Raw genomic sequence first — 13680 nt, forward strand, 5'->3', positions numbered from 1 at the left:
AACCCACCAGCCACTCCTCGGAAGGAAGATTGGGCAATCTATTTCCATAGTGATACTGCCTCAGAAACGCAAGGAGGGGTCACTATGAGTCGGGTCCGACTCGACAGCACATAATAACCTATATCCATTTGTATGGTTCTGGCTTAAAGGCAGGCCATTTCTGTTGAAGAAGAGTCATAGTATTCCTTCAACACTAGAAAGAGTCCATTACTTTGCTTCTTATAAATATTTATTTTGTGCTGCCAGCAAAATAGAAAGTACTCATACTATAAAATGACTAAACCTATTGTTAACTTTTCTGTAAGCTTGCAATTATAAAAAAGAAAACAGTGTGTTCATAATGCTTTGATGGCCACATTTTGTTCTTAGATATTTTACATGACACAAGACAGAACGGCAATTCTGACCCCATTTTTATGGTAGAATATGATAGTTGATGGTTATATGATACCAAGTATCTTAAATATCACCTTAATCTTTTTTTCTCTCTCTCTTCTGCTTTAGCTTTTATTAATTGTTGATTTTCCTGATGTGTTTTTTTGCCCATCTCACATACTCTCTTTGAGTTCATTGAAATTCGATTAAATCTCACAATACTTCATGGGGGGGGCATAAGATTTCAAATTAATGAAAGATATTTCTCTAAATAGGTGACTTGAATTAATTGTGTAATCTAAGAAAGTAGTCAAAATAAATGTCACAGTGTAATGTATGATTGGAACCCTTACCTTTCTTCTGTGCCTTATTGGCTCATTCGAATGAACCATACACATATATGTTAGCTGGTTTTAGTGATAACAATACCAAGACTTATTTACTCTTAATCTCCCAATGAAGTGTGGGTAATAGCAGCATAACACACTTATACTCTTTGGAATTTTACTGTACTCTTCACTTCAATTGCCTATTTTATTATAATTTTTTTCTTTTAATATAAGCAGGGCAATATTGCCTTCTTAAGGCTACAAATTTCTCTTCATTTCTTTTTATTTTGTTTCCCCTGCCCCCACAAAAAAAAAAAAAAAAACTTCTTAATCTCATTCAGTGGGAATTTGATGATACTACTGAACATGTGAGTAATTATTGACTGGTTTATCAAAACCAGATTATATATGCTTGAATTTTCTGATACTCTGCTTTCACTTGTTTGTGATATGGCATTCCAGTTTGCTCAGATGCATGAACTAACAAAGTATTTTTAAATTATCTTCACTGTATGACATACTTTGTTGTTTTTGTTTTGTGAAATTGGCATGGTGCTACTGATTGCAAAGGAATGTCAAAGGCTCATGCTATTTGTTTTGATGGCTGCTACTAACTTTCCCTTGCAACACAGTTACAGGAGGTGTGCTTAAAGTGGAGACATCACAGACTAGAGATATCAAGTTGTTTGATGTGGGTGCTCATGAATCACACTTGAGGGTTTACATATTCAGTGGACAACATGACATAATTCTGGCACTGATTAACTCTATTTAGAACTGGCAGTTCCTTCATTCATACATGAAGGCTTGAGTGAAATTGACTGACTCATGCCTGGGAGCAGAGAGGATCACAGTGATGGAAGAATGTTTTTAAAATGTCTAAATGAATGTTTCTTATGTTACTTATTAAGAGCATCTTATGTTTGAGACACTGTGGGGGACATGAGATAGGACATCTACCTTCAAGCACTTACATTCATGGTAGCTAGGGAGCATGCTCCTGAAAGATTACATAAAATACAACAAAAGGGATGATCTAAAGCTCTGTGTAGTGAATTAGCAAATGAGTGACAGTGTCACTAAGAGCTGTGAGTTTGGAAACAGTAGACCACGATGATAGAAGAAGTCATCAAGCTTAGTTGAAAACTTAATAGATGAGTAGGGTGGAATGAGTGAAGAAGGGTATGTATAGGTGTCAGTAGGTGTGTGTGTGTATGTGTATGTATCTGTTGGTGGACAGCAGCAGAAGTGTATTTTTCAAAGATGAGAATCCATGAGCAGTCATTGAGACAGTTAAGAGTGTGGGTATTTAAGTAACAGTGACCTTTCAATTCAACACAAATGAAAGTTTCATATGACTGAATTAGTGGCAAATAAGGTTAAGAGATAAATTCTCATATAATATCATTACTGAAAGAAGAAGCAAGTCTTGGTTTTATCACTAAGTGTGGCAAAAAGTGTATCTACTCTGAGCCTCATTTAAGTTTGTCATTGTCAGGCTGAAAAGTGGTCTTGAATTCTTTAGTACTAGAGAGAGAGGAAAAATTATTCAAGAGAGAAAAAAATGAAGATATCACTACTGGAAGAAAATGAAGGCTGGGAAGGAGATGTTCTTTCACTTGGTAAAGAAGCATTGCCAAAGGTTAGGGCTTGTGTTGAAAGTTCTTGGTAAATTCGATGGAAAAGGTGTCAGTTCTCATGAACTTGATAGTGGTGCAGCATTGTTTAACAAACCGTGTTTAACCTTGACTCATAATGAGAGATACATTATATACCATGATCCAGTGTGCACAAATCTACATATGTTTAACTGAAATAAAATTTTACAAACTAATACTTTACCTTGAAATATATGATACAGTTCAATATTTTTTATTAAGTCTTCTCCTTTTTGTTAATGCTGTTCCTGATTAATTGATTATTTACCTACTAAATGTGTCATTTCTGATGAATTACAAACTATTGACTTAGTGAATGAATTGAAGAAGCAAGTAAAGCAGGCTCTTTTGCTAGTTTAGTCATAAAGTGATCAAAAATTTAGCTAAGTTGTTTATTATTTTTAGGTGCTGTCAAGGCATCTCTGATTCATAGCAACCTTATGTACAACAGAGCGAAACATTGCCCCATCCTGTGTCAGCCTCACAATCTTTGCTATAGCTGAGCCCTTCATTGCAGCCACTGTATCAATCCATCTTGTTGAGGGCCTTCCCCTTTTTCATTGACCCTCCACTTTACCAAACATGATATCCTTCTCCAGGGAATGGTTCCTTCTGACAACGTGACCAAAGTAGGTGAGATGAAGTTTGGCATTCTCGCTTCCAAGGACCATTCCTGCTTGCACTTCTTCCAGGATAGATTTGTTAGTTCTTTTAGCAGTCCATGGTACCCAGTACTCTATGCCAACACAACTCAAAAACATCAACTCTTTTTTGGTCTTCCTTATTCAGTGTTCAGCTCTCACATGCATAAGAGGCAATTGAAAATAAATACTATGGCTTGGGTTAGGTGCACCTTAGTCTTCAAGGAGACATCTTTGCTCTTCAGCACTTGAAAGAGGTCTTTTGCAGCAGATTTGCCTAATGCAATACATCATCTGATGTCTGGACTGCTGCTTCCGTTGGTGTTGATTGTAGAACCAAGTAATATGAAGTCCTTCTCAACTTCAACCTTTTCTCCATTTATCATGATATTGCTTATTGGTCCAGTTTTGAGGATTTTTGTTTTCTTTATATTGAATATATTTTATTCTTTATATTGAGGAGTAATCCATACTGCAGACTGTAGTCTTCAGTCTTCATCAGGAAGTGCTTCAAATCATCCTCACTTTCACCAAGCATAGATGTGCCATCTGCATATCACAGGTTGTCAGTGAGTCTTCCTCCAATCCCGACGCCACGTTCTTTTTCATATCATCCAGCTTCTCTGATTATTTGCTCAGCATACAAATTGAACAAGTATGGTGAAAAGATACAACTTTGACACACTCTCTTCTTGATTTTAAACCATGCAGTCTTCTCCACTTGTTCTGTTCTAATGACAGCCTCCTGGTGTATGTACAGGTTCCTCATGAGCACAATTAAGTGTTCTGGAATTCCCATTCTTCTCAATGTTATTCATAATTTATTATGAACCACACAATCAAATGCTTTTGCCTAGTCAATAAAATGTAAGTAAACATTTTTCTGATATTCTTTGCTTTCAGTCGAGATCCATCTAACATCAGCAATGATACCCCTCGTTTTATGTCCTCTTCTGAATCCAACTTGCATTTCTAGAAGCTGTCTGTCAATATACTTCTGAAGCCGTTTTTGAATTATCATCAGTAAGATTTTGCTTACATGTGATATTAATGTTGTTAGATAATTTCCATCTTCTGTGGGATCACCTTTCTTTGGAATGGGTACACATATGAATCTCTTCCCGTCAGTTGGCCAGGTAGCTATCTTCCAAATCTCTTGACATAGCTGAGTGAGTGCCACCAGGGCAGCATCCATTTGTTGAAACATCTCAGTGGGTATTCCATCAGTTTCTGAAGCTTTGTTTTTCACCACTTCCTTCAGTGCAGTTTTGACTTCTTCCTTCAATACCATTGGTTCTTGGTCATATGCCACCTTCTGAAATGGATGAACAATGACCAATTCTTTTTGGTACAGTGTTTCTGTATATTCCTTCCATCTTCTTTTGATGTTTCCAATATCATTCAATATTTTGCCCATGGAATCTTTCAGTATTGCAATTTGAGGCTTAAATGTTTTCTTCAGTTCTTTCAGCTTATGAAATGCCAAGCGTGTTCTTCCCTTTTGGTTTTCTAACTCCAGGTTTTTGCACATTTCTTTATAGTAATTGACTTTGTCTTCCTAAGCTGCTCTTTGAAATCCTCTGTTCAGCTCTTTTATCCTGTCATTTCTTCCATTTGCTTTAGCTACTCTCCATCCAAGGGCAAGTTTCAGATTCTCTTCTGACATCCATTTTGGTCTTTTCTTCCTTCCCTGTCTTTTTAATAACCCTTTGCTTTCTTCATGGATAATGTTCTTGATGTCATCCCACAGTTCCTCTGGTTTTTGGTCATTAGTATTCAATGCATGAAATGTATTATTTACATTTCTCTAAAATCAGGAAGGATATAATTTTAGCTCTCCTGGACTTGTTTGAATTGTCTTCAGCTTTAACTTGAATTTGCATATGAGCAGTTATGGTCTGTTCCATAGTCAGCTCCTGACCTTGTTTTGGCTGAAAATATTGAGCTTCTCCATTGCCTCTTGCCACAGATGAAGTCATTCTGATTCCTGTGTACTCTATCTGTCAAAGTCCATGTGCATGGCTGCCATTTGTGTTGTTGAAAAAAGGTATTTGCAATGAATAAGTTATTGGTCTTAAAAAATTATATCATGTGATCTCCAGCATTATTTCTATCACCAAACCATATTTTCCAACTGCCGGTGATTATTCCTTGTTTCCAACTTTGCCATTCCATTCATCAGTGATAATCCACACATCTTGACTGCATGTTCGGTCAATTTCAAACTGCAGAAGTTGGTAAAAATCTTTAATCTCATCATCTTTGGTTTTGGTGGTTGGTGTACAAATTTGAATATTAGTAGTAGTAACTGGTCTTCTTTGTAGATGTATGGATTTTATACTTTCACTGACAACGTTGTACTTCAGGACTGATCTTGAAACATTCTTTGTGATGATGAATGCCATGCCATTCCTCTTCAATCTGTCGTTCCCAGTATAGTGGATCATATGGTTGTCTGGTTCAAAATGTCCAAAACCAGTCCATTTCAGCTCACTAATGCCTAAGATATCAATTTTTATGTGTTTCATTTCATTTTTGACAACTTCCGATTTTCCTACATTCATACTTCAGTTATTCCATGTTCCAATTATTAATAGATGTTTGCAGCTGTTTCTTCTCATGTTGAGTCATGCCACATCAGCAAATGGATGTCTGAAAAGCTTTACTTCACCCATATCATTAAGATTGGCTCTACTCTGATTAGGCAAATCTTCCCCAATAGTATTCTGAATGCCTTCTGATCTGAGGGGTTCATCTCGTGGCACTATATTGGACAGTGTATTAGGGATGTTCATGAAGTTTTCCAGTAATATATCAGACCGTGTGTCACTGCTATTCATAGGGTTTTCACTGGCCAGTTGTTTGAGATGTGGATGGCCTCTTCTTTCTTTCGAGTCTTTCCTAGTCTGGAAGCTCCACTGAAACCTGTCCACCATGGTAACCCAGCTGGCATTTGCAAAACCACTAGCGTAGTCTACAGCCTTATAGCAACATGCAGTCCACCACAGGACAACAAACTGACAGACAAGTTTGTCTCCCTTAGGTGTTCCAAACTGCTCTGCTTACTTCCTGGCCTCCTGGAAAGGTGCTCCAAGCTCCATGTCCCATTCTTCTTCCTGGCCTCCCTGAAAGCTGCTCCAAGAGACCTTGGTGCCTGGCTCCACTTCTGGGCTGCCCCATAAAGCTACTTTAAAAAGCCCCCAGTGCCCTGCTCCACTTCTGGGCCACCACTTAAAGCCACTTTCAAAACCCCCTGGCCAGCGAAGTTGAGACAGTGGAAATAAGGAAGGGATAGTTATGATCAGTATTTTAGAAGAGTTGATAAAACTGCTGACTAACTGAATAAAAATATGAAGACAAGAAAGAGGTCAAAGATGTTTCATATATTTCGAAGTTTCCATTATTAAAATATTGAGGTAAAGAGGAGAGTTTGCTTCTGTTAAGTTAAACTTGAGGTCTCACTGGATGGTCAAGGGGAAACTTCCCATAGATACTTACAATGAATATGCCATTGGAGCTCAAGTGAGAAGTCAGGGCAAGAGAAGAATTTGGAAGATATGAAGATAAAAAAAATAAAAAAAAACTAAACACACTGCCATCAAGTCGGATCTGTTCATAGCAACCCTTCCTTGGTTTTCCTAGGCAGTATCACTACAAAAATAGATTGCCCAATCTTCCTTCCAAGGAGTGGCTGGTGGGTTTGAACTGCCAGCTTTCTGGTTAGCAGTCAAATGCCTTACATACTATAATTCTTCAAAGTTTGGGAATGGATGTAATTTTTGTAGGATAAGAGAGAAGCATAGCAGTTGTGGTAACTATGATTATACCTCAGGAAATGCCAGCATTCATCAGGCAGGGGTAAGAGGTACAGTAGAGATGGAACAGAAAGAAACAAGGAGAATGAGGAAGTACAGCCATGATGTCATAGAGACCACCACACAGAGGTTGTTGAAACCACCAAGAAGTGTGCTCACAACTTAAAGGAAAATGTACCCTAAGAGAAGCTATGATCAATGCCAATAGAGATGTGTCCAACTAAGATGATACCACAGCAGACAACTTGACCAATTCAAATTGTGTTACTTAAATCATCCTAGAACAACCCGTGCAAGAGAAGGGACACATATGGTTAACCCTAATTTTATAAATGAGAAACTTTAATATAGCTCAAAGCAGATAAGTTCTTTGCCATGTTGTTTAGTGAGAGAACCAAGCCTTGCTTCTTTTTCCTTGTAGTCTTATGGCATGTTAGAAGGACCTTGGAAACAATGATACTGGAATTAGGCCATCATAATTTTTGGAATAACCAGTTTGTCTACCATGATTTAGAATGCTGCTTTTGGTGGTTCATTTCGTTTTTGCATTCCTTGTAATGTTGGTGAAACCACTCCAGAATGTTGAAATTAAATTCTCTCTCCAAAATTTAGTCCTTTTGTCTGGCAGAATATTATTTCCAATTCCTCTACAGGATGGTGTCTGAAATTCTTGAATTTCTACATTGATATTGTTTTGAGAAAAACAAATTGTCAGATTCTTTCATATTTGAGATCAGATTCAACAATTATAGCCTTGCACAGAAAGATCCTACTATATAGCACACTGTCAGGTCTATTCACTTAATTAACACTCACATTGTCTTCATATTTGAAAGATAATTACATGGCATGGGAGCTCTGGTAGCATAGTGCCTAAGGCACTTGACTGCTAACCAGAAGGCTGGTAGTTCAAACTCACCAGCCACTCCTCGGAAGGAAGGTTGGGCAATCTACTTCTGTAGTGATACTGCCTCAGAAACCCAAGGAGGGGTCACTATGAGTCGGGTCCGACTCGACAGTACATAATAACAACACTACAACAATTACATGGTCTAATATTTTCTTAAATGGGTCCATATTCAATTTGGAAACATAGCTGTGCCAAAAATCTGAAAGGACTTTGAATTGCTGTGTCTGTGTGTGTGTGTGTGTGTGTGTCTGTAGCTGTAAAGAAAATAAATTCCTTAATAACCAGCACACAAAAAAATCATGTAACTTCCAGTATGGAAGAACATTTCAAAGATCATCTGATTTTATAACCATGCTAGTTTGGGGCTCTTACTGAGAGAAAACCAAGAGCTTTAGAAAACAGTTTATACACTTAGTTTTTTAATTAGTCAGAATTCATTGAACACATGCTACTGATGTGCTGTCACTCAAGTCCCAAAATATTCCTTGGTTTTTATGGCCTGCTCTACAAACCACCAGAAAATTTTCCCAGATGTATAACTATTTTAGTGCATACTCAGTATACTTAATAAGTAATAAGTTACCTGAGTCCGAGGAAGCTTCTGCAGATATCTCGGTCCCACAGGTATTTGGCAAAATACTTACATGGTGATAACATAGACTGTACTAGAATCCATCTCGTGGCCAGTCTGTGGACCAGGGCTGCAATAAGTGTGTATGGAGAGCTTCTGGCATGGGAAAAAAGGCTAGTTTATTGAGTGATCACTCTAAATCAGACATTTTTCTAAGTGTTCACATAATTTAAGTCACTTATTCCCCAAACAACCCTTTGGAGTCCTAGTATTGTTGTAGTTTTCAGATGGGAAACTGAGGCAGAGAAGAGTAAAATTACTTGTTCTGCGTCACCAAGCTAGTGACTGAGCACCAGATTCAAATTCAAGAGTTCAGCAAGTCTGGCCCAAGATTTCATATTTTAAACCACTGTCCCAAAGAGCTGCCCCTTAGGATGGCTGAAAACCTCACTTCAGGGTCAGCATGAAAGCAGTTCGTCCATAGCATGAGCTCCAGACATGTCTCCAGTGCTTGGCATGGCTGCAGGGAATGTTCAAGCATGCGCAGAAGCAATATGACCTTACCTCCCCCCAGGGCATTCATAGCACATTTTTAGTGAGTGTAATTTTGTTGTGTCATTTCAGGACATGATCATTTCTGGGCTACAACCTGAAACATCCTACTCCCTCACTGTCACAGCCTACACCACCAAAGGAGATGGTGCTCGCAGCAAGCCCAAACTGGTGTCCACCACTGGGGCAGGTAACCATGACTGTGTATCTATGTTTTGAACATGAATCAGCAGCAATAATACTAATTTTCCTCATGGGTGGGTTCTATCATGTGTTTAATATAACAGTCAGAGTCACAGTCAGAGTCAAAATTCCCTGATAGTGGAATATGTTTCTTTGTGGTGCGTTGTTCCTAGATTTTGTAAATGGACATTTTATAAATGTTTCTGTTTTTGTGATAACTTAACTCAGGATTAAAATTATAATTCAAGTAGGTGCTTTACCCAAATTATTCAGTTAGTCGTTCAACAAATATTTTTTGAACATCAGCTATGTCAAGTACCTGATGGTACAGATATCAACATCATCATCATCATCATCATAATAAAAGATCTTGCCCTCCTAAAGTTTATTTTCTGGCCAGAGCATAGATAGTAAACCAGAGAACAAATGAACCAAAAACCAGTTGCCATTGAGTCATCCCAAGTCATGGTAATCCCATGTGTTTCATAATAGAGCTGTGCTCTGAAAGGTTTTCGATGACAGATTTTTTGGAAGTAGATTGCCAGGCCTTGTTTTCTGAGGAACTTCAGGGTGGTCGTGAACCTCTAGCCTTGTTTAACAGCCACGTGAATTAACCATTTGCACCATCCAGGGTCTTCAGTGCACGAGTAAGTATATAATAAAATGTCAGGAAGTGGTAGGCTGAAAAATAAAGCTGTGTAGGCTTTAAGGGTTGAGCAGCCCTTAGGAGCTGTTTTGCAGCGTGTTTTGGGAACAGTTCTTGAGCTAAGACTTGAGTAATGTGGAAGAACAAGTCCTATGAAAGTCTGGAGGGAAGAGCACATAGGTAGAGAAGTCACTTAGCACCTTCGGCCTTTCCCAACATTAAGCCCTTTAGAAGAGATGCCCCTTTGAATTACACTGGTAGTTTAGAGAGTTATTTTTCCATCATTTTCTCCTCCTCACTCCTTGCTTTAGGAATTGCAAAGAATCCAAACTGTACAAAATGATGAGAAACAGAAACAAACAGTGAAGAAAAAGCAAGTTGTTTTCATTGTTGGTTGCCATCCAGTTGGTTCTGACACAGGATGACCCCATGTGTGCGGAGCAGAACTGCTCCATAGGGTTTTCAAGGCTGTGATCTTGCAGAAGCAGATCTTGCAGAAACAGATCACAGGCCAATCTTCTGAGGTGGCACAGATTGGTTTGAACCACCAACCTTTTGGCTAGTAGTCAAGTGCTTAGCCATTTGTGCCACTCGGGAGTTCCTGAAAAAGCAAGAAGGCCAAAGAATATAAAATTGCTCATTCCTGATGAAAAACCTTCTTCAGTGTTCTCTAGCATTGCTTTGGTGGCCCACATCAGGAACAGCCAGTACAAGAGGAAACCTGACATTGTAAAACTAATAAATTAAGAGATAATTACAAAAGGATTCTCCTCCAGTCCCTTTATATGGCAGTTTCCCATGGAAGATGTAAACTCTGATTTGATTTACTCCTCCTGAATCACTTCCCCCACAACTTTTTAGGAACACACCTCTATGTAAAGGTATAAAGCAAAGAACAGCTGTGATGTTGAGTGCTCTCCTGGGTGCCATGCTCACTGCCAAATTTATCTAAATGTCATAAGATTTGCCTCACTCACATCCCACCACCTGGAACTGCCTCAAGCAGGAGGATTACAGATGGCAAACTCCTTCAGGGCAGAGTCTTCTGGGCTTGCTTTTTATTTTCTTTTTGTCTTTTTTAAGAATACCAGAGTATCAAGCTGATTTAGTGCCCTGCACAGGAAGAGTCATGTCCAGGGGTTAGTAGGGTCATGCTGACCGTTTGGCTGTGGAACAGCCTTTACTGGCACATAGACAATGAAGCCTCAAATTGATTCCCAAAATGAAGAAAATGAATTTACTTTACCCATATTAATTAAAAGAAGAAGAAGAAGAAGAAATAAAACCTTGTACCTGTCAAATCAGTTGTGACTAATGGTGACATTATATATACCAGAATAGAATTGTGTGCTCCATAGAGTTTTCAATGGCTGTGATCTTTTGGAAGCAGGTCAGTAAACCTTTATTCCAAAGTGCCTCTGGGTGGGTTTGAAGTGCCAGCCTTTGGGATAGTAGCCAAGTAATTACTTGTTTGCTCAAACTTTGGACTCCTACCCATATTTGTAACTCTGTCTTAATATGTCTGAGCTGCCTTACATGAAGCAGCAAACTCCTATTTGCCCATAAGATGGGGGCCATGTAAGGAGGGGGAGAATATGGAGTATTTCTAGCTAAGCAATGTGAATCCTAGAGAAAGGAATGGTTTTTTCCATTGTAGTGGCATGTCGCCTACTCCAAAAAACCAAAGTCACTGCCATCAAACTAATTGTTACTCACTGTGACCCTATAGGACAGAGTAGAACTTCCCCATAGAGTTTCCAAGGCTGTGAACCTTTATGGCAGTAGACTACTTCATCTTTCTCTCAAGAAAGTGCTGGTAGGTTCAAACTGCTGATCTTTTGGTTAGCAGCTGAATGCTTTAACCACTGTACCACCAGAGCTCCTCACTTTTTAGTCACCATAAACCAAATCAAACCCACTACTTTTGAGTGGATTTCAACACATAGTGACCCCATACAACTGAATAGAACTGCCTCATCGAGTTTCTAAGACCATAGATTTTTATGGAAGCAGACTGCCACATCTTTCTTCCATGGGTGGGCTGGTGAGTTGAAATTGATGACCTTTCAGTTAGCAGCCAAGTGCTTAACCACTGTGTCACCAGGGCTTCTTCAGACATAATACAGAAAATATTTAGAATTATGTATGTTATTCATATGTAGACTTCTTTTGGAATATCCTTCTACAATTTCAGATCAGTTTTAATCAGTGGAAACTTGGGTATTGAGATAGCAAAAACATACATTTCAGATGCCTACATAGTATTTGCTTTCTTGAGTCCTTTCCACTGAGCCTGGGATGGAGGTAGAAGAATCCAGACATATAATTTCTTTAGGGGAAATGCTCTATTTTCCTTTGCTGCCAACCTGCCAGCCTAAAAGCATTTCCTCATCATGGTGTATTTCCTTGTAATTGGTGAACATATTAATTCATTTTGTTTTGTATACTATGACCAAACGATCCATATATATATATATATATATATATATATATATATATATATATATATATATATAGGAGCTCTGGTAGCATAGTGGCTAAGGCACTTGACTGCTAACCAGAAGGCTGGCGGTTCAAACCCACCAGCCACTCCTCGGAAGGAAGGTTGGGCAATCCTACTTCCGTAGTGATACTGCCTCGGAAACCCAAGGAGGGGTCGCTATGAGTCGGGGCCGACTCGACGGCAAACAACAACAGCAACATATATATATATGATGGCAAAGAATTACTGAGTTTATCTCCTAAACATGAGGTCCTAATAACCACAGTTATAAGCGTATTTAGTTACAGCTTCCTTGGAGAATTCAGGAATTCTTGTGAAATTTTCTTCTCGTAGTAAAATTCCTGATTGGAGGATATGTTTATTTATGATACATTGTTCCCAGAGTTTGTAAATGATCAATCTTTGAAGCAAGATTTCTGGTTATAACTTAACCAATCTGTGTAGAATTCATGTAACATGAGGAATAAATACTTGGGAGTAAAATACTGGCTTTTATGTTTCAGTGATTATGACATTTTTGTGGTTTCTTTGTTAATACTTCTGTCATTCTACATCATCATAATTGGTCTGCTGTCTTTAAGAAAACCCACCAAATTCATTGGTTTCAAGTTTTCTGTATATCTTATTTTTACATGAATTTCAGTACTGTACTGAGCAACTATGTTTAAGGATGATTGAAAAGATGACTATTACATGGAAAGTTTGGAAGTAATAGGTTTAGGCCAATCAATAGTGATTGTTGCTGCTCAGGTGCTAGGCTAAATTGAGGCTAAGCTTACAGCCATTGGGAACAAGTGCCTTTGTTGATCTCCAGTGATTGCTTTTGCTAAGATGAAGGGGAGGGTAACTCACTCCCATCAGTCAGGTCTGACTCACAGAGAGCCCAGTAGATTGCCCAGTCTTTCTTCTGAGGTGTGGCTGGTGGGTGTGAACTGCCAGCCTTGTAGTGAACAGAAAATGCGTTAGACACTATGCCACCCGAGCTCCCAAGATGAGGGGGAGGGCATATATATACCAATTCTGAAGTCCTAGAAGTCTTAATAGAGGAAATACTATAATAAGGGAATAAGAAGAATCAAAAGGTCAAAAGGGAGAAGAGTTTGGATGTCATGACATAAATTACATTTAGCTTAATTACTCTGTAGCAAAGCCTTCCTGCTTCTTCCAGTATGTCTGTGAAGACGCGGATAAAGATGATCTCCAGAGCACCTTGAGCATTTGTTTAAGCCTCCCTGTCCAACTTTCCACCTTTGTTGCTGGAGTCAGCAGAACCATTGACTACTACTGGTTGTTGTTGTTGTTGTTATGTGCCATCAAGTCAGCCCCAACTCATAGTGACCCCTCCTTGGGTTTCCAAGGCAGTATCACTACAGAAGTTGTTGTTGTTGTTTGCCATTGAGTCGGCCCCGACTCATAGTGACCCCTCCTTGGGTTTCCGAGGCAGTATCACTACGGAAGTAGGATTGCCCAACCTTCCTTCCGAGGAGTGGCTGGTGG

At 38.9% G+C, this 13680-nt stretch overlaps 1 protein-coding gene across 1 annotated transcript in view; it reads left to right on the forward strand.

Moving 5' to 3' along the window:
• PTPRD (protein tyrosine phosphatase receptor type D) overlaps window positions 1–13680 on the forward strand; it is a 463281-nt gene that overhangs the window by 235261 nt on the left and 214340 nt on the right. Inside the window, exons 15-16 of the mRNA XM_042781300.1 lie at window positions 1046–1072; window positions 8924–9041. Coding sequence (XP_042637234.1) covers window positions 1046–1072; window positions 8924–9041 — 145 coding nt within the window. The remainder of the gene's footprint in view (window positions 1–1045; window positions 1073–8923; window positions 9042–13680) is intronic.

The sequence above is a fragment of the Orycteropus afer genome, unplaced genomic scaffold, assembly GCF_000298275.1.
Source record: "Orycteropus afer afer isolate SDZICR_OR568_19922 unplaced genomic scaffold, OryAfe1.0 scaffold00102, whole genome shotgun sequence".
NCBI lineage: Eukaryota > Metazoa > Chordata > Mammalia > Tubulidentata > Orycteropodidae > Orycteropus > Orycteropus afer.